The sequence below is a fragment of the Mastomys coucha genome, unplaced genomic scaffold (assembly GCF_008632895.1).
Source record: "Mastomys coucha isolate ucsf_1 unplaced genomic scaffold, UCSF_Mcou_1 pScaffold6, whole genome shotgun sequence".
NCBI classification, from domain to species: domain Eukaryota; kingdom Metazoa; phylum Chordata; class Mammalia; order Rodentia; family Muridae; genus Mastomys; species Mastomys coucha.
The window spans coordinates 53082678-53102167 of record NW_022196912.1 but is presented as its reverse complement, the minus strand read 5'-3'; the positions used below and the strand labels follow the sequence as shown (position 1 = coordinate 53102167).

The 19490-nt window shown below is 34.6% G+C and overlaps 1 protein-coding gene across 4 annotated transcripts in view; it reads right to left on the bottom strand.

The window, feature by feature from the left end:
• Agmo (alkylglycerol monooxygenase) overlaps window positions 1-19490 on the bottom strand; it is a 329966-nt gene that overhangs the window by 165011 nt on the left and 145465 nt on the right. For all 4 annotated transcript variants that reach the window (XM_031357451.1, XM_031357454.1, XM_031357452.1 and 1 more), the window contains exons 6-10: window positions 18172-18238; window positions 16309-16374; window positions 16138-16217; window positions 12819-12953; window positions 11227-11343 (exon numbers count right to left, since the gene is read on the bottom strand). In XM_031357451.1, coding sequence (XP_031213311.1) covers window positions 11227-11343; window positions 12819-12953; window positions 16138-16217; window positions 16309-16374; window positions 18172-18238 — 465 coding nt within the window. The remainder of the gene's footprint in view (window positions 1-11226; window positions 11344-12818; window positions 12954-16137; window positions 16218-16308; window positions 16375-18171; window positions 18239-19490) is intronic.

Sequence of the window (19490 nt, the reverse complement as noted above, 5' to 3'; positions counted from 1 at the left end):
TTTTTTTTTGCTTTGGGAAATTAGGATTTGGAAAGCAGTGGAATGCTTTATGTGAGGCTTAATAGGCTATCTTAGTAGGAAAATGGAAGACTTTTTTTTTTCAAATTTCACATTTGATTTATTTTTATTGTTTTTAGGCTTTTAAATGTTAAAAGGAAAAAGGTGGAGGCACAAATTAAAATTTAAAAGCATGCAAAAATATATATGCCTTCTTCCCCTGACTCCTGCCCATCCTCTGTAGAGGAAACCACAGCTTCAGTATTTGAACTGTGGAAGCCTGACTATAGAGGTCTCAGAGAAGAAGAATTTTAATATGTGGCCAAAGACTGTTTTGTGGTATTTTGGTGAAGAATGTGGCTGCTTTTTGCCATTGTTCAAAATAGTCTGCATGAGGCTAATTTGAAGAGATTTAGATAAATTGCTTTGACAAAGAAAGTCTTAAACCAGCCTGATATAAATCATGTTGTGCGGTTACTAATGTTCACTCTTATGAACAGCCTTTTTATGAAAAGTATCAAGCATAGAAAGGAAAAATACAAAATATATGATTCAAGAATAAAGGGGTACCGAGAAGTGGAATGAACCTAAATACTGTGTTTAAGGATATGAAATGGAATCAAGAGAGTGGTGACCTTGGAGCAAGATCTCACCCAGCTAAACTTATGCTTTTGCATTTTAAGAACAGATAGTTATATTTAAGCATCATTGTGACTGGTTATTGTTTTCATTTGTACTTTTAATCTGGAATGAAGTACAATTGAGAAATGGAGGGCACACCTGTAATCCAAATCTTGAGGCTGGAAGAAACAGGTTTTTGATCCAGATCTTGAGAAATTATAGCCATGAAAAGTTAAGCTCAGGCATACCTTTAATCCATGGAGACAGACAAGAGGATCTCTGAGTTCAAAGCCAGCCTGGGACAGAGCAAGTTCCAAGTAGAGAAAAGTTTAGGTCCAGGCATGGTTGTTCACACCTTTAATCCTAGAATTAATGAGACAGAGACATTCAGATCTCCAAGCTCAAGGAAGATCTACAGAGCAAGTTATAGGACAACTAAGCTTAGGGAGTAAAGGAGTTGGAAAACAGAAAGCTAGTCATAATGTTGTAGAACAGGGAGCCTGTTCCATGCCCAGCAACCAGCAGAACTTGATGGTTTTGGCCATGTGACTTTGGCTTTAGAGTCAAGAATAGAAAAGATTACTGGGAAAATTGATGCTGATTATCTGGAACTAAGAAACTACCAGTGAAGGAGGCGAGACTGGTATTACTGAGGTGAAGCCTTCTGGGAAGTGTGTTCTGAGAGCACAAAGAAACAATGTTCCAGAGATAATCAGCATTGTAACTCATGCTGGTAGCTGGACTTGGTAATGTATAAGAGTCACCCAGGTAGTACTGGTTTGGAAGGTAGGAAGGGATCATGGAGAACAACTGAGACTTGGCATTGTGAGATTGGGGAAGGTCATTGGTGAAGGTACAGGCAGCTTCAGTTACAGTTTCCAGCCCTGGGCTGAAGGGCTCATGCAAAGAAGTTGATGTTTAGCACCATAGAGAGAGCCTGTGACAAGCTGTTGGTGAAGCCTAGCTGCAATGGAAGATCCCAGCATATTGGAGATGCCAGGACCATTGAGTGATCACCAAGGACAGCAGCAGGAAGTAGACTCAATCAGAGCCTAGAGTGCTACAGAAAGCAGAGCTGGAGAAATGACCCAAGCATTTTGCAAAGCCCAGAAGACTGTGCGTGGATCCCAGGCACTGGAACAAGAAGCTATAAAGTTGAAGTTTTCTTGGAGGCCCCAAGAGGTTAGAAATGCCAGAGCCATGGGATAGCTGCTAAGGAAAGCTGGTAACAGGGAATGGAAAGAGCCCAAGAAAAAGAAGTTTATTACAGTCAACAAAGATGAAGGGGTTGGAGATCCAAAGACCACTCTGATTTGGAGATGCTGAGTTTGCCCAGATGACTTTTCGTCTTGCTTTGGTCCAGTAGTTCTGCGCCATGCCATTTTCAAAAGGTAATGTATATCCTGCATGATGTTGGAGGTATGTGATCTGGTTTTTTAACTTAATTTCTTAAGGGATTACAGTTTGGAGGTTTCATGAATGAGGAAGAGATGGAACTTTGGACTTTTAACATTTTTGATGTTGGACTAAATATATTTTGTATTTGCTATTTTTAGGTATGGCCCCCATAGACTCATGTGTTTGAACAAGCCTATGGGAGCCAAGGAGTGGAATGTGGTGGTTTGAATGTGCTTGGCCTAACGAGAGACAATATTAGGAGGAATGGTCTTGTTGAAGGAAGTTTGTTACTGTGGGTGTGGACTTTGAGACCCTTCTTCTATATCTCTGAGGACAGTTTGCTCCTGGCTTCCTTTGGAATAAGATGTAGAACTCTCAGCTTCTCCAGTGCCATGCCTGCCTGGATGCTGCTGTGTTTCCTGCCATGATGATAATGGTATAAAACTCTGAACCTGTAAAAGCAGCCTCAATTAAATATTGTTTATTTATAAGAGTTGCCTTGGTCATGGCATCTCTTCACAACAATGGAAAACCTAACTAAGACACCATTCTAGTGTAATAGGTATCCACTACAACGTGTTTGGACATCTCATTTGTCTTCTTCCTAACTAATCTGGGCTTAATTTTCATCATCATTGGAAATATTCCCTCAGATTTCATTTTACTCAAAACAAATGTCCTTGAATCTTTCTTTGTCCACTTTTTTATATATCACCTATAAATGTCTGCATTGTAAGGAAGACATTTGTGACAAACACTTCAACCAATATTCTGTTCTATCCCAATAGGACCTCTACATCAGTTAATGAAATGTCTTTGTAATTGATTTTCCAGCTTCTAAGATCATCATTCTCTCTGTTATGCATATCTTTAGGTTTTAGAGATTTTTTTTAACATTATAAAGTGTTTTATATCACAAAGATTTTAAAACTTGCAGAGATTTCAGCTAACACACAAAGCAAAGTTAAAACTCCTGATTCTAGCCTGTCCATGATATAAAAAAATAACCCAATAAAATAATCTTTTATTCATTTTAAATTTAATCACTTTATCATATATTTTTATCCAATATAATTTCTCCCTTATTTGCCCAACTTCATTTTCTCTCAATATTATGTTATTGTGTGCCTCTCTGTCTCTCTCTGTTTCTCTCTCTGTCTTTCTCTCTGTCTCTGTCTCTCTTTACCTCCCTCTCTCTCTCTTCATAAACCCATTAGTCCTTTTAAGGATACCTTGCATTGGTATGGGGCCATCAACAGGAGTGGTAGAGTCTCAGAGTCTTTTTTCAACACTGAAGAAAATTTACTACCATCCCTCAGCAGCCATCAATTGCCGCTAAATTTCTAACTAAGGGAGAGGATTCATAAGCCTTTTGCTGCCCATCATGGGACTTTGTTACTGACTTGATCTTATGTAAATCTTGATCATGCAATTAAAGTTGCTGTGAGTTTGTGTACATTATTACTCTGTCATGTATAAGTAATGTTTTGCTACAGACAACTACAAACTCTGTCTCTTCAAATTTTCTGGAGCCTCTTTCATTTCAATTCCTGAATCTTGGGAGGAGGGACTTTGATGTAAATGTACCATGTAATGAAGAGAATATAGTCTTTTCTCTGTATGTTAAACAATTTGGGGGTCTCTGTATTAATTTCATCTACTACAAAAGAAGCTTTTGTAATTAGTGTTGAGAGAGCCATTAATTTATTGGTATGGAGGTAAGAATTTAGGGGATGTCTATTATTTTGTCTATTTAGCAGAATGATAGTATGAAATTCTCCCCTAGAGCCTATGGCCTAGCCAACTACAGATGGTTACCTCATGGATGGTATCATATATGAGTTTTGTCTTTTGGATTGGGCTTTAAATTCAGTCAAAATATTACTGCATACTCCCACATTTGTTTGAAAATCATGATACCAGTGGTCATACCCTGCCAGGCCAATTGTTTTTATAAATTTCCAGGCTCATATATGGGCAAGACTGCTGTTTGCTTTTCCTGCTGGCAGTATTCATGGGAACTTCTAGCACCATGAGAGCTCTCTACTAGGAATGCAGCTTACAGGTGAACTCCAGCTTGATTTCTCTATTTCCTATATATATATATATATATTTACAAATTGATTGATTGATATATAACTAAATCCATTTTCTTGGTTGTTTAGTCCATAACTTTCAATATAACCCACACTAGCCTTGAAACTTTGGTCACTCTGTCAAGCTCTCCTGAGTACTGGGATAAAAGATATGCTTGACTAGATCTTGGTCCCTAGTTGCCATCTGTCAGCCATGTAGGTATGGAAGTGTTCCTAACAACCGTATCTCCAATCAAAGATCTTTTTATCTATTGTTCCTTCTACTTAGAATGTCCTCCTTTTTGTTCCTTATAGTTCATTTACTTCAGGTCTTTATTCAGATACATGTTTTTATCTATCCATGTAAAACACAGTACATTAATCACTCTATAATTATGGACTAACTGCATTTCTTCTGACTTAGGTCTTCTCTGTGCATCCTCTGTTTCTTATCTGTCTCCTCTTACTAGAATATGTTCTTTTTTCCATCACTGTGTGCATGAGCCTAGATCCATAATGCAGAATACTCAATAGCTGTTTGTTGAAAATCTAAGCAAATAAATATGTACATTTCATTTAATGCTGATAATTTAGTTAAAAAGATTAAATAATTATTATATTAAACTGTAATACCAACATTTAAGGTTTTATAGAAATCCAGTTAAGCCATTTAATTAGAACTTTAAATTTAAGATATTAAATTCTTTAAACCTTAAATTATTTAATATGTTAAATAATTTAATATTAATTTGTATGGTCCTTAAAGGGTACAGATGTTCTAAATTATTTTTACTCTAAGACTGAAAAGAAGGCTTTAATACTTAACAATTACTTTGATCTCTCATCATACATAATCTTTTCCAAAATATGTAGTATGTGTATTGGGCACTATGGTAAATATGAATAAAAGCCTGTACAAGAAAACCAAAGTCCTGCTATTAAACTCATATAACCTAATTCTTATTCTTTATGGAAAAGACCATGGACCTGCTACACTAAGGTAACAAGAAGGGAAAGAAAGAAATATTTGTTTTGATATTGAGTCACACTCTGTGGTCATGTCAAATGACCACACACCCATTGTATTCACAGCAACTTAATGTTTCCCCTATTTCTCACAAGAAGTAATCTATGTATTAAATGTTAAAAACAAATTTATTCTAAATTTTGATTTGTTATTATTTACAATAAAAACATCCAAGAAACAAAATTTAAGTCCTCCTGAAAGTCATAATTAAAATAGCAAGACATTTAGAGAAAAAGTTCATTTTCATATAGTTTGCTTTTAATAAATAATGTAACTGTAAAAATCATCATACTCTGACTGCCTAAATTTGAATTAAAATACTACATTTGTAGTGCAGGAGAGAGATGAGTCCATAGTCAGGAGTGTATGAACTCACAGAGACTTGAGCAGCATGTACAAGACCTGACAGGCTCTGCACTGAGATGGGGAACTCCACACTGGGTCTCAATTCTAACCCAAAGTTATCTGTAATTGATAACCCCACTAACAAAGGGAACACCCATTTTCTCCAATGGAGTGCTACCATGTGTATCAGCCACACTCCAGTGTGGCTTCCACTCCCAGAAGTGGATTGAATACACAAAAGGAGCTCAGTTGGTGCCTCTGTGCACTATCTGCTTCTTTTTAATTTGCAGTGTTAATTTTTGGTTTTGGTTTTGTTTTTCCCCTGGGACTTATTGGCCTTTTCCTCTCTTTCTTTTCATTTGTATATATGTGTGTGTGTGTGTGTCCTACTTATTTCATCTTTCGTTCTTTCTTCCTTTTCTTTCTTATTTTTGTTTTATTTGTTTTTGAAAGAGAGAGAGGTTGGATATGGAGGCAGGAAGGATCTGGGAGCAGTTGGCGGAAAAGAAACCATTAAAATATATTATATGAAAAAATATTTTAATTCATAGAGGACCAGCATCCTTACCAGGCTTTTCACAGCCACCACTAAAGCCCAGCTCCAGGCAGATCTGATGACACAGGGTACTTGCATACACATTCACATACCCATACTCAATGCTTAAATTTTATGGTATAAGGATTTAGAGTTGACTCTATTTGAAATGAGATGATTTTTAAAGGAATTGACTGATACTAATCAAACTAAAGCCTTTACTGATGACATGAAGATAAACATAATTCTAAATTTAATGTTTAATCATTTGGCATGAGTTGGTTTTGTTTGTTTATTTTAGATAAGGTCTCACCACATAGCCTGAGCTAGCCTTTAATTTGCTATCTCTACTAAGTTGTCCTCAAACTGCTGGAAATCCTCATACCTCTGCTTTCCATGTCTAGAGTTGTAGGCATGAACTTTCATACTAGTACAAATAATGACTTTACTTTTGTATTACAATTTAGTAGATGAAATTATATTTCTCACAGGAATGTATAAATCTTACTTCTCTACCTTTCTCAGGAATGTTTATACAAAATAATTACCATTGCCTAATAGCCACAACAGTCCACAACTAAGTAGATTAGGTTCATGATCCATTTAATTTGCACAAGGAACACCGAGTTAGCCAAGAACTAAGTGTATTGAGGCTTTTTAGTGGGTCCATTAAAAATGTCAAAATGGAAACATTCATTATAAAATTCTAGTACTTTAGTGTTTCAGAGAGCATCCAAGAAATTTAAAACTATAATAACATGCTTCTAAATTTATGTTCTAAATTGATGTCCAGGTGCCTCGCTTAATTGAACGATGTCATCAAAGTAATCTACCTTAAAGCCTATTATTATCCACCCTACCCAAAGACCTCTTTAAATACTGGAGCCTTGTGTCAGTTTAAAACTGTTTGCATTTTATATTTGTTTTGGAGAGCATGCTAATGTAGCTCATAATTTAATTTCAATAATCTATTTATAATGTGATCCCATGAAGTGGATGCTATCAGGTTAAGAACTGATTTCATAAGTATTACTAAAAATGTAAAGTTTGTGAGTCTGGCCACTAAATACTGTATTTAAGTAGCTGGTACACTGTGGTCAAAGAAAAGTGAATGTGCCTCCCACAACTTTGTGGTAAATGTTACATCATTTTTTTTACCCCAAACATTATTTATATAGCAGTTTCACATATAAAGTAAGTAAGTATTTATCTGCTCTAGTGTATGGTTAAACACAAAAGCCTCTGTGATCACAGCAGGCTTACCCATCCCATGTCAGTCAGAATCATTCTATGTGGTTAGTGTTTACAGTAGATAAGGTTAAAAAACAGAGAACAGCTTAAAGTCTTCAAATGCTTTCATAAATCCTCAACTGTATAAGTTTGATCCTAAGCAAGCTTTCTTCTGAGTCATATAGCAAATATTTAGTGAAGAAAAACATATGTGGGTAAGCAAAGGTACCCTTCAGAATTAATTTGTGTCAGGAATGAAACTGTCTTCAACTCCAATTTTAACTTGAAAAGGCTTTCAACACTTGATAATTCTCTTTGCCTATCCTATACCAGTTTCTTCTATACTTGTGATAGGAGAGAAATTTGAGCTCCAAGTATATCTCTTTATATGTGGGATGTCTACCTAAATTTTACCCAAGATCTGTTCATCTGCTCCCCAAAGTATAACTCTGTGGATGAATTTAATATTGAGGATGTCATTTGAAAACCAAAATAAAGGTCCCAATTTCTTAAAGAAGATAAATTTCTGGTTTTAATGTTGTGAATAAGTAGTAACACAAATATAAAAATAAAAAATACTGCAAATTGTACTTGACTTTGGACAATGTTGAATATAATCTACAGTTTATTATTTTTCAGGTAAAGGGTCTAGATTTTGCTGTTTGTTTGTTTGTTTTAATCTTAGGCAAGTATCTGAGCATTATTACAGCTCAGACACCTTAGACCCAGTTTGGCTATGTATATTAAACAACATAACTAGTGATAGACAAATTCTATGATACTCAAGGAAATGAACCCAAGAGCTTATGATAAATAGTAACAAAGAGTGTTTCATGGCTGTGGAGTCTATGATTCATGAAACCACAGACTGAACATAATCATTGAAAACACTATTTATATTGAACCTATGCACAATGTCTTGGTTCACTAAGTGGCACAATATTGAATAAGTACAATAATCTAGAAATGACTAAAGTATAATGGAAGATGTGCTTACACTATGTGAAAATACCATGCTACATATGTCAAGGACTTGAGCATATTTAAATTTTGTTAGCGATGAAGTAAGAAAAAAGGTACTGAAATCATTCTCCACAGATTCCCAGGAAATATTATTTGTAGTTCAATTAAGAAGGTTGATGACTACATGGATCTTTTAAGATTATGGTAGTCTAAATGGTCATTGTAAATGTTTTAGTCATCCAGGACATTCTTGAGGGCAACTTTTGTCATTTGTCAACTTAATGACAAGCCATTATAGCACAACAGTTCCATCATTAGTTGTGGAACATACAACAAAATCTAAAGAGTAGGCAAGTACGCATATAGTCATTATATTTTTTATTTTCATATCATGAGATAGAATCTAGAATCTAAATCAATGTTTTCTCCTGCAGCTAATATAAATGTAGTCCATCCTATGTTTTATTAGAGTTTCCTTTCATTTCATGTATATAGAGATAACTCACACAAATTTACCACATGTTCTAAACTGAGTCATTAAATGGAGAGGTATTTGACTATTAATTTGAATTAAAAAATAAAGCAATTCAGAAATACATATGTCCAACACCAACAGTTAAATGTTATTAAACAACAATAGCTTCCTTCCATACAGTTTAAGTCATCTCTATAAAAAATTGCTCTAAATCTCCTTCATTTAACTGGATGGCTTATGGCATATCCTATTGGTTCCTCACCTAGAACATGTCTCTCACTTGTTCTATATGAATAGTGTACTGATTCTGCCAGCTGATTCTGATGAGTCTACCAGGTGATGAGAGGAAAGGTAAGCAGAGCATCCTAAGGGCAGCATTACACTTGGTGAGATTACTCATGTGTAATTACACTTGGTGAAATTACTCATGTGTAATTTTGACTTGGTGTTAGTGATTGGTTTAATACAGATATGTGAATGGCAACTACAAGATGAAACATGGCATTTTGGGCAAAAACAAAACAAAAGAAACAAAACCAAGAACTTTTGGATATGTTCTGCAAATTATAAAATGAATTAAATAAGATTATCTGCAAAAATTTCATCTTTGCCTTTGTCCACAGTTTGCCTGAATTCTGCAAGGAAACTGAATCACAGTGCACTCGATCAGTTAATAAAGACTACTTTTAAAACACAAGTGCAATCCACACATTTATGGCTGAATGTATCTGTTCAGATGATACAGGTATTAAGGAGACGTTGATTTTGTCTCAACTTTATTTTCCATTTACTTTTTATTTTTCACTACAATTTTCTTTTCAAATTCTTCTGTTCCCTCTTTCAGAATATGAGGATGCTACAGTTGACCCTGCTGGGTTCCCATTCATAGACTGAATACAAGTCTCCAGTATGATTCTACTGGCTATTTTGAAAATATACAAATGGATGTTCAGCTAAGTCTTGCGTAGTCATACTTGAAGTTCTTTTTATGCCAGTATTTAAAGCCAGAGTGTCTGGTAGCCATCTTGGTTAATATAGGAGATTCAGCACAAAGAAAAGTATAGTTCCAAGAAAGTGAGATTCCTGGTGGAAGGAACAATGAACCAAGGATCAATTGTGTAAATCAATAAGTTAACCTGGATACAATTTATATCATAAAACTGAAGAATTCTACTTACCACATTCAAGAATCTATTTCGAATGTGGAATTCTACAATCATAATTTCAATATATAAATTATGTGGACACTACAGATTTGTTCCAGAGAAACACTCCATTGATACGCAATTATTTAATGATGACATTATTAATAATAACAAGTATATCTAGTTCTCAGCACACATTATTTATTTGTTTCAGCTACTCATGTGTTTTTCAGAAGTGTTTTGGATATTTTACTTTCAATCAGGTATCATAGGACCTCATACAGACAGAAGGGACAATCAATGAGCAAGTATGGAGCTGTACTATGTCTTTTGCATATATGCTGTAGCTGTTCAGTTTGACATTCTTGTGGAACTCATAACAGTGGAAATGGAGCATCTCCGACTCTTTTGCCTACTCTTGGGATCCTTTTTCTCCTACTGGATTGCTTCATCCAGCTCTGACAAGAGAGTTTTTACATTCCAAGAGATTTTTTTTTTCATTTACTATACTAATTGTTGATGTTCTGTACACCTTTGTAAAACTACATTTCAAGGACTAGAAACAGGCTCTGTTTCGTTAAGGCATACCCATTATTTTTAGAATAACTATGACAACCTGAAAATTCCTGACTCTGAAATTCACATTTTTCTTTGGAAAAAGGACCCATTCAGTGATCTTTCTATCCTGTAATTCTAAGTTGTATTATACCTACTCGTAATTTAGTTACCTTATCACTTTATCTACCTTTTTGACTCCTACACTTTTATGAAGAATATATGACAAATGAATCCATAAAACAATGAAAATTAAAATACTTATTTAGTTGTTTTCTTTATTGAAAGTCCATTTTTTACAGGCTTTTTACTATTTTAGCCTTCTCCCGAACACAGCCAGGGCAGATAATGTTAATTAACTATAATATACCCATTCCTAAACTGTACCTGTTAGAACACTTACATTTAAATTTCCTCTAGTTCAGTTATTATGTACATACTAGAGAGAAAATTAGGAAAACCTACAAACTTGCAGTGGGAATCCTCCAAACTCAATTTTCAAATTATTGTTTAAATATAAGAAGTATCTTGAAATTGGGAGAAAATATTCTTTTCTGACTTTTGAAGTCTTTATTTCAATTACAAAATATTATGAGTAATATTTTATTTGGCATTTTGATTTGGTGAAAACATATTTGATGTATGTTATATACAACACCATTTGGATACAACTAATTTGTTTACATTTAATACTCTTGAGGAGATTAGTTTACCTGTTCATTAAAATTCATGATGTCATCCCCCCCAAACTGAAAGCAGTTATGAAGAAAAATGAAGCATAATCACAAGGGACTAGTTTATCTTAATTAAAAATACTTGTATTATTTTTCACATACTATATTAGAATTGATGCTACCTACCACTGTGTTTGCAAAGGTCTCTTCATAAAATCCCAGCATTACTGCAAACTGGAGGACAGTGTATATCTTCAAGAGCTGGGATGCTGAGGAAGAAAAGGGGACTTCCTTTCCTGTAACCTGGGTAGACAAGAAGGAAAATTTCCTTTACTCAATGTTGCAGCTCATCTCTCTTCATAAAATTCACACTGTGAGAAAAGATGAGTCACAGCAACATGGTTTTGTCACTTTATTTTCCAGAAAGGATTTGACATTCATTTCCTTAGAAAATTATCTGAAGATTAGGAGAGTTGCTTCTTGGTGCCAAATATTATGCCCTCTGGTAATGACTAAGTCTTCCTTAAATAGAAAAGTCATAGGTGCTTCAGCTGTATGTGTATTCATAATTGCAATAGCCAAGAATAATAAACTAGAACCATGTCCAGCAATATACCAAGGAAAAGAAGGCAGGTGACTCTGGGCAGTATAAGTAACCACGACTCAACTTCAAATGGTATTCTACTAATATAATTTTTCTAAGCTAATAATATTTCTAGAAGTACTGTGCTATAATTTTATTTGGATAAAGCCAATGAACACACTTATATAACATAAAAATACCCACTTTGATTATTTTGTTTAAAAAAAAAGAAAGAAAAATAAAACCCTCCTTCTTAGCAGAAATAATCAAAATACTCTTTACCTGTATCAAGATTACTATACAACTAATTATGGATATAAAACATGTAAATAATTATGATATTTAAAATACTAAAATTTTATTCATATAAAATATATTTTATAAGATATCACATGAATTTTCATCTAAAATATAATCTTTTAAATGACAATTGATTTTTCCTATTGTTCCTGTACTTCTTTTTGTGACTTTTATTTGATAAAGAAATAGAGCATATATCATGAACAATTGAACAGAAAATGTATTATTTTTCTCTATAAGAATATTTCAGATTTCAATAATTTTCATAAGCCAGTGGTGGTGGTGCACACCTTTAATTCCAGCATTCAGGAGGCAGAGACTGATGGATACCTGTGAGTTTGAGGCCAGCTTGGACTACAGAGTGAGCTCTAAGACTTCCATGACAAAGACAAATTCTGTGTTGAAAAAAAAAATGAACAAACAAAAATTCCTTGGGTTCTTCTATTTTTCTTGTTCTTTGAAAGTTATTTCTATATCTTTTTATTTCAATATCAAATAAATTCAGCCATGGTTTGACATAACAATTACATTTTTTGGCATGACTTTAGAACTGCTATTTAGGGCACTTCATTTTGAAATAAATGATTTCCAAAGGTCTTTCTATCTCTCAGATTCTAGGTCTCTGAGTAGAAGACAAACACACCAAAGGAGGCTCTTGCTGTAGGTTTAAATGGTTCTGAAAAGAATTTCAATTGTTCTCCTTCTTAAATTGCACTCCCTGTAATAAACTAATATCTATGTAGTAGGCAATGCCCCCTTACTCCTCCTTCATGGTGGTGTCCTTTCATGAAGCTATCTACGTACAACATGCTAGGTAACATCATTTCATAGTTTCACAGGAGGACAACACTATATATCTAGCCTAAACACCTCTTATGCTGTGCACTATACTTACCTCTGGAATTTCTTCACTCAGACCAAGTCTTGGTTTACCCGGACCCCATCCTGGTCCTTTAAATAGGACAGAAAACTTATGGCAGAATCCAGGTGTGTTCCAGAATGTAGTCCATATGTAGAGTAAATGGTGAAACTTGAAATAATATAGTTTATTCAAAGTAAGACAAACATAAAAAAGAAAATTAAATATAACTAATTATATAATTTATTAGTATATTCAGTATAATAGACATTGTGCATGAGAAGGTAAATAATATATTGCTATGATATCACATTTTGTATTTTAATTAATTCTATATATCCTGTATATCTTCGATCTGTTCTTATCAACATCTTCGGAGTTAAATGAAATTATAATTTTGAAGTGAAAAAAATATAATTGGTTACAAATCAGCAAAATAGAGTAAAGAAGCTATGATGTTGCTTCAAATAAAATTAACTAGTAGTCTGTGAAAGTAGTAACTGTGTCTACTGACTGTTTCTAACATTTAACTAGGTGGATGATATTACAGTTGAACATGGAGCTATCACAAGAATGTTTGTCAGTTCAAATATTTTTAGAACAATGATTTATGTTAGTAACATGATATTAGCAAAGTATATTCATAAACATTTCAGATTGTAGAGGTCCAAGCACCAAATAAGTCATTCTGTCACAAGAAAGAAAAAGTTTGATGCCTGAGGGAGACCTTTATATTCAATGTTAGAGTAGGAATACTCATTCTTTAAATAGCATTTATTTGACATACACAGAAGTTTAAAACATACCAACGTATAAGTGCTCAATAAATTTTAACTATAAGAACATTTTATACAAGTACCCATGATACACCAGATTGAATATATTCCTAGGATTTGGGCATTAGCTCCAGACTCTAAATGTGAGATTTTTTTTTAATGTACAGAAATGCATTAATGGAGAGAAAAGCACTTGGTCTCAGAATTTGTGGTTTTGCTGGTATTTTAGCAGTCCCTGTGTGAATTTAAATTGCTAAGATTAGAAAAATGGGTTTTATGATTGCTTGAACTATTGCAAGAATCAACATGAATTATTATGGGACTTAATGGAGACATTTCTGAAGACGAGGTAAACGTTAGAAGGAAGCTTAACCTGGAGATTTTCACTACTAGTAATATAGAAGATTGGCATGTTTAGAGCTTCCAACACTCATTAAAATACTGAACAGTTGGGTATTTTAAAAATGTACTTCGATTTTATTTGTACACATTTGGATACTGCCCATGAACAATATATCACAATAGCATAAAGACATTTCCCTGACTTACTTATTTCCTGATCCCCTGGAACTTGGATCTTCTAAAGAGAGCAGAGAGAGTACTCTATACACAGCAATAGCAAGCATAGCCCTGTATATATTGCAGCAAATTCTAGGTTCCTTTAAGTGTGATAAATCCTACATAAGCAGTTTAGCTTCATGCAAAAGAGATGCCACTGAAAGTAAATGTTATAGTGTCGTTAAAAACTCTTAAATATCATAACTTACCAACTTGACACTTCTCTATGAAATGAACACCTTAGTCACACAGGTGACAACTACCATGGTGAAGAAAGAATTTTTGAAGGTAGATACCTAGAGGCTTAATACTTGCCTTAAATGAGCATTGGCTAAAGAATGCTTTTCATTGTCTCACGCTGGCACTTAGTGAATCCCCAGTCATTCATTTGACTCTGCATATGTAGTGCTTACAATATCTACTCACTGATCTTTTCTCTGATATGAACTCATTATCCTCAAAAATTAGACAAACAAACAAAAACAGTGTATTCCTCAAAGTCTTGCTTGAAAGTGTTATGAATTCATCAATAATATCAGCATCACCTATAATCTATTCCAAACTGAGTCCACAGTGCTGCTGCTGAACCAAATCTACACTTTACAAAAATGGTCACTTTGGCACCCGGTTTGTAAAGCTCTCTCTTTGAGAAATGAAACAGGATTTTACATTTTTCTCTATTTATTCACATTATGGAGAAAATGTACCTGAAGCAAGGAAAGGGCCACTTTGCTGTAAATTTTCTAATTTGGTTTTAGTTTAATACAGCTAGTTGTCAAGATCTGAATGTATTTATTGTGTTTCCCAAGAGACATACTGTGTTCTTAGTACAGCCTGGATTAAGATGGAAGGAGTGATAGGTAGTAGAGAAGAACAAGATGACTAACATCAGCATTTTGCTTTACAATTGTGGATACACAGAAATTACTTCCAGTATAGGAAGGATAGCAACTGACCATAGCTGGTGTATGAAGTCCCAGTAAAGCTAGGAGGTTATAAATGAGTTAAGTGTGCTTCGTCTTGGTTTGCTAGGTTAAATTAGCAGCTGACAATAGAACTTGGAATTATTTAAGTGCTCTGACCCTGTGTTTCCTGTGCTAGAATATAGAAATAAAAGAGCCACTGATTCACAAGTTATTACTGATGATTAATGAACTGTTTTGTGTTTGCAGGTACTTGATGTAGCAGAGGTTCAGTAAATGGCAGGCTTCCTTTGGTCTCAATGTTCTGTGCTAACTGAAGTAGGTTTGCAAAGCCATCCCTACAAAGGCCTGTAATTTGTTACTTCTGGGATGCAGCAACCAACCCAGTGCACAGAGATGTCACTGGATGTCCATTATAGCTTGTATCTCCCTTGAAATGCCCTTTGTTACCTTGAAAAACATTGTTACCTTTTCCTCATTTGTGATTTCATAAACCTGGGAGCCCTTGTGGCAGTCTGATGCTGACATGTCGGAACTTGGCAGACATTCTCCATTTCTCTAGTGCCAACCACTAAGGCCAGCGAGCAAGCAATAACACATGTGGAACAGAAAAGTGGTCTGCTCCATAAAGTCTGAGCAAGAGAGGTAATATGTGGACCTAACTGATGTATAATGCTCCTTGACACCCAGTTCTAAGATGAGAAGGGCAAAGGCCTTATGTTGAATTTCTAACCAGAGTTTGAAGGCTTGAAGTAAATATTTTTCGTACTGTGGGTTCAGCCTTAATTATATGTCTTACAACTACTCCTGAATACATGAATATATTTCAAGTCTATTCTCAGAAATAACAGGTTTGCTAGAGAGGCACTTTTTGCATTTGAAGTATTAGACACATTTGAAAATTCTTATACTAAGTTTTAATGGATCTTACTCATCTGACTCAAGTTGTGACCACTAAGTTACTTTCAAATTCATTTGTGTGTAAAACATTTTTTCACAACAATGTAAAGTGCTTCCACCTACAATCACCATTTACTGCTTAAACATAAAATTTGTGAAACTATATGCATTCAGAAAGATTAAGGCTGAATGAATTACCTGCACTTTGAATGGCTCAAATGTACTAATGGGATGGGTTAGACCATATATGACGTGTTCATTCTCTGCTTCAAATGTCCCTGGAAGATAAGCATTGCAATATGACTACTGACTTTCCATCATTTCCAAAGGAGCTAATTAACTACTATAATAGTTGTACATTTTACTTACCAAAAATTCTATCCCAAATAATAAGGGTGCCAGCATAGTTTTTATCTATGCAGTAACGATTTCTACCTGTGAGACAAAATATTAAAAGTAATTTTTCAAATAGGTGAAACTGGGCTTTCAAAAACAAAACAAAACAAAATATTTTTGTTTTAGAACATACAAGAAAAATTCAACCAATAAAATGTTTTTTTAACATATCTTCCCCTCCACCTAAGTAACTGAGGAAAGTTGAGAGTGAAAAAAAGTGGGCTTGCCCAGGGAGATCACAATAGCTGGTTATTCAGTGCTAAATAGCCAACCCTGAAAACATACATACAAGTAGCATTATAGAGTTTTAATCTACTAAACCATGTGTCTGTATTCATGGACAGTTTCCATGCATGCAAGTATTCACTTTATTCATAAGTAAAGAAAAATCCCTAAGAAAAGAGTAGAAAGCTAATATCTAATCTAATCTAAACATGATTCTTCACTAGGAGAGAGAGAGCGATTTCCCCTAGGGATGGATGGCAATATCTGAAGACATGATTGTAATCACAATCAGAAAAGGGTACAGAGGTATCAAGTGGACATAGATCAGGGGCTCTACTAAGCACCCTACAGTGCCCAGAACAGCTTTCACCACAAATTGTTGATCTCAGCATATAGTAGGAGAGACATTGTGGTGCTAAGCATGTCTGACTGATGTCTGGGGAAGTGGGAAAGTGAGATAAATAAGAAATTCCCAGCTGTTTGTTTTTTTCAGTGTGGATTCCATTTTTCCAGATTTTCCTGTTTATGTAGAGGAGTCCACAAGAATACTACACTCCTTTGCTAACTGCTCCCAGGAGAAGGAATAGGGCTGAAGTTGAAAGAGTTTGACCCATCCTTTCTGATGCTGCTGTGGCCCTTGCCTGGGAGGAAGAAACAAGTTCCCCTTGGGAAGACCATGCTGTAGTGTTCTAATCAGCCTGTAAAGGCAGAGACTAAGAGGAACAGAAGGACAGTGCTCCCTGCTTTGTCAAGTGTCCTCAGCATTATGCTCCTAAGAGTTACTCATGCAGTGTGTATGGAAGTGGCTTGGATGATCTCGCTGTTACCTGAGTCTCATTTACTTGAAAAGGCTAATAAGTATTCGTGTATGGTAGAGCTCATACAAATTGTGAGTTTACTTTTATATTCCTATCACAAATAATGCATGTTCTTAATGATTCTTGTGCTGCCCACATAAAATGCATTTTGATTTCCTCTAAACTTGGTGTCTTTATGCCTTGGCACTAATCACATGGGGTCTTTTTTTTTTTTTTTTTTAACTAGCCAGTGTAATTTGTGCTGAGATCCTTACTGAACTGAGGCAGAAGATGGAAGTGTTGGTTACTGGGTTCTTTGCAAATCAAAACATATATATATATGTATATATATATATATGTATATATATATATATATTTAAGTTTTTAAAATATCCTTGTATTTTTTCTAAAATAATTGGCTTCTCGTGGTTTGTTTCCTGTAGTGCACATGTTTAAAAAAGGAAAATTTACTTTAAAAGTCACAATAGTTTTCAAGACTAACAATTTCACTTTGGACAGGCCAGATGTTTATCACTGTGTCAGAGTACCCCACAGAAAACTTCTTCAAGTTCCCCTCTAGCTGTTTGGCACACTTCTCAACAACAATTAGATAAGATGGAAAGAGGTGACAGAGGTCAGGTCCACTTGCCTGTGCTTTCAAGTTGAGGCTTCTCTGAATAGAAGAGGAGACGCAATACTTATTTATATAGTGTCCAGTCATTGTGTGAGGTGTGTTTTTATTACTAAAATAGCATAGTATAACAGTAATTTTTAAAAAGAGAAAGATGATGAAGAAGTAACAGAACCACCTTACCATGATGAACTCTGTGATGGCTAGGAGTATTAAGGACCAGTTCCAAAGGGCCAAGGGTTCTGATGACCTGTTCATAGCAAAAGAGATAATTATACACATAGTTATCAGTGAATATGTATCTGTTTTACACAAATCCATGAAACTCACATGGGATACATGATACAGAAAGCTTCAAAATTCTGTGACATCACAAAATGGCAGTAACTTCCCAACTGTGTTCATAATAAAGCATGTCAGTACCAGGCTTGTCTGACACAATTCCCTTATCTATATCATTCCCATGCTTCGCTGTGTCATTCCAGGAAAATACCTTAAGTTCTTTGTAATCCAGTGCCCTCATCTCAAACAAAAGCAGTGAATAACGAAACTCTAGACTTCTAAAAGTGATGGTATCTTGCATGTTTTATGGTTAAAGGGAAAGCAGCCACTATCTACCCATGGTGACGTTGATGAACTGGCAACATGTCAGTGGTACAGGGGAAGAAGGAGATGGCGGACATGAGAGCTTGAACTGCTTATGATAGGCACAACACATGTAATATGAACATATTATTTAGATAGTTATATGAAACCATGAATCATAGATAATCATGTAGGTAATGGCAGGGGAAGAAGAAAAGCATTTTATTTAGAGTAATAATAGGATTATCAGTGAACATGAAAACACAATTTTGTCCCAGCATAACTGGTGAGATCTAGAATTCATTTGAAAATACTTTGACAATAAGAAAAAAAATAGAATGACAGAAATGAATCAATTTCTCTGTGTTTAATCCAAGCAGACAACACAAATGTACATCTCCTGCTTTTCTAAATTCTTGAAAAGATAGGCAAAAATGTACAAAAACAAATTTACAATGTAATACATGACAAAGTTTATTAAACGAATTGAAAGCATTAATGGATGTTCAAGCTCAGAAATGTACTTCTATTTATTCATTTCATTTATTTTTAATTATTTGTATTCGTGTATTCATGTATCTAAGTCTCATGTCCAAGGAAGTCAGAAGAGAGCTTTGAATCTGATAGACCTGTACTGACAGCAGTTCTGATCCATCAGACCTGGGTAAGGGAATCAAATTTAGCCTCTGCAATACAGTACATGTCCTTTTTTTTTTTTTTTTTTTTTTTAATACTACAAGAAAGAGCTAGTGCCTTTATTGTTTATTTCACAGCTGACTTCTCTGAAAATGGAGTAATCCAGACCAAAGTTAAAACTACCAACCATGGTGCTTATTCACTAATTAATTTGTCTTTTCTTTTTCTTTTTTTTTAATTTCTAAAGCATAATTTTAATGTTAGTTTTTTTTCTGTTTTTT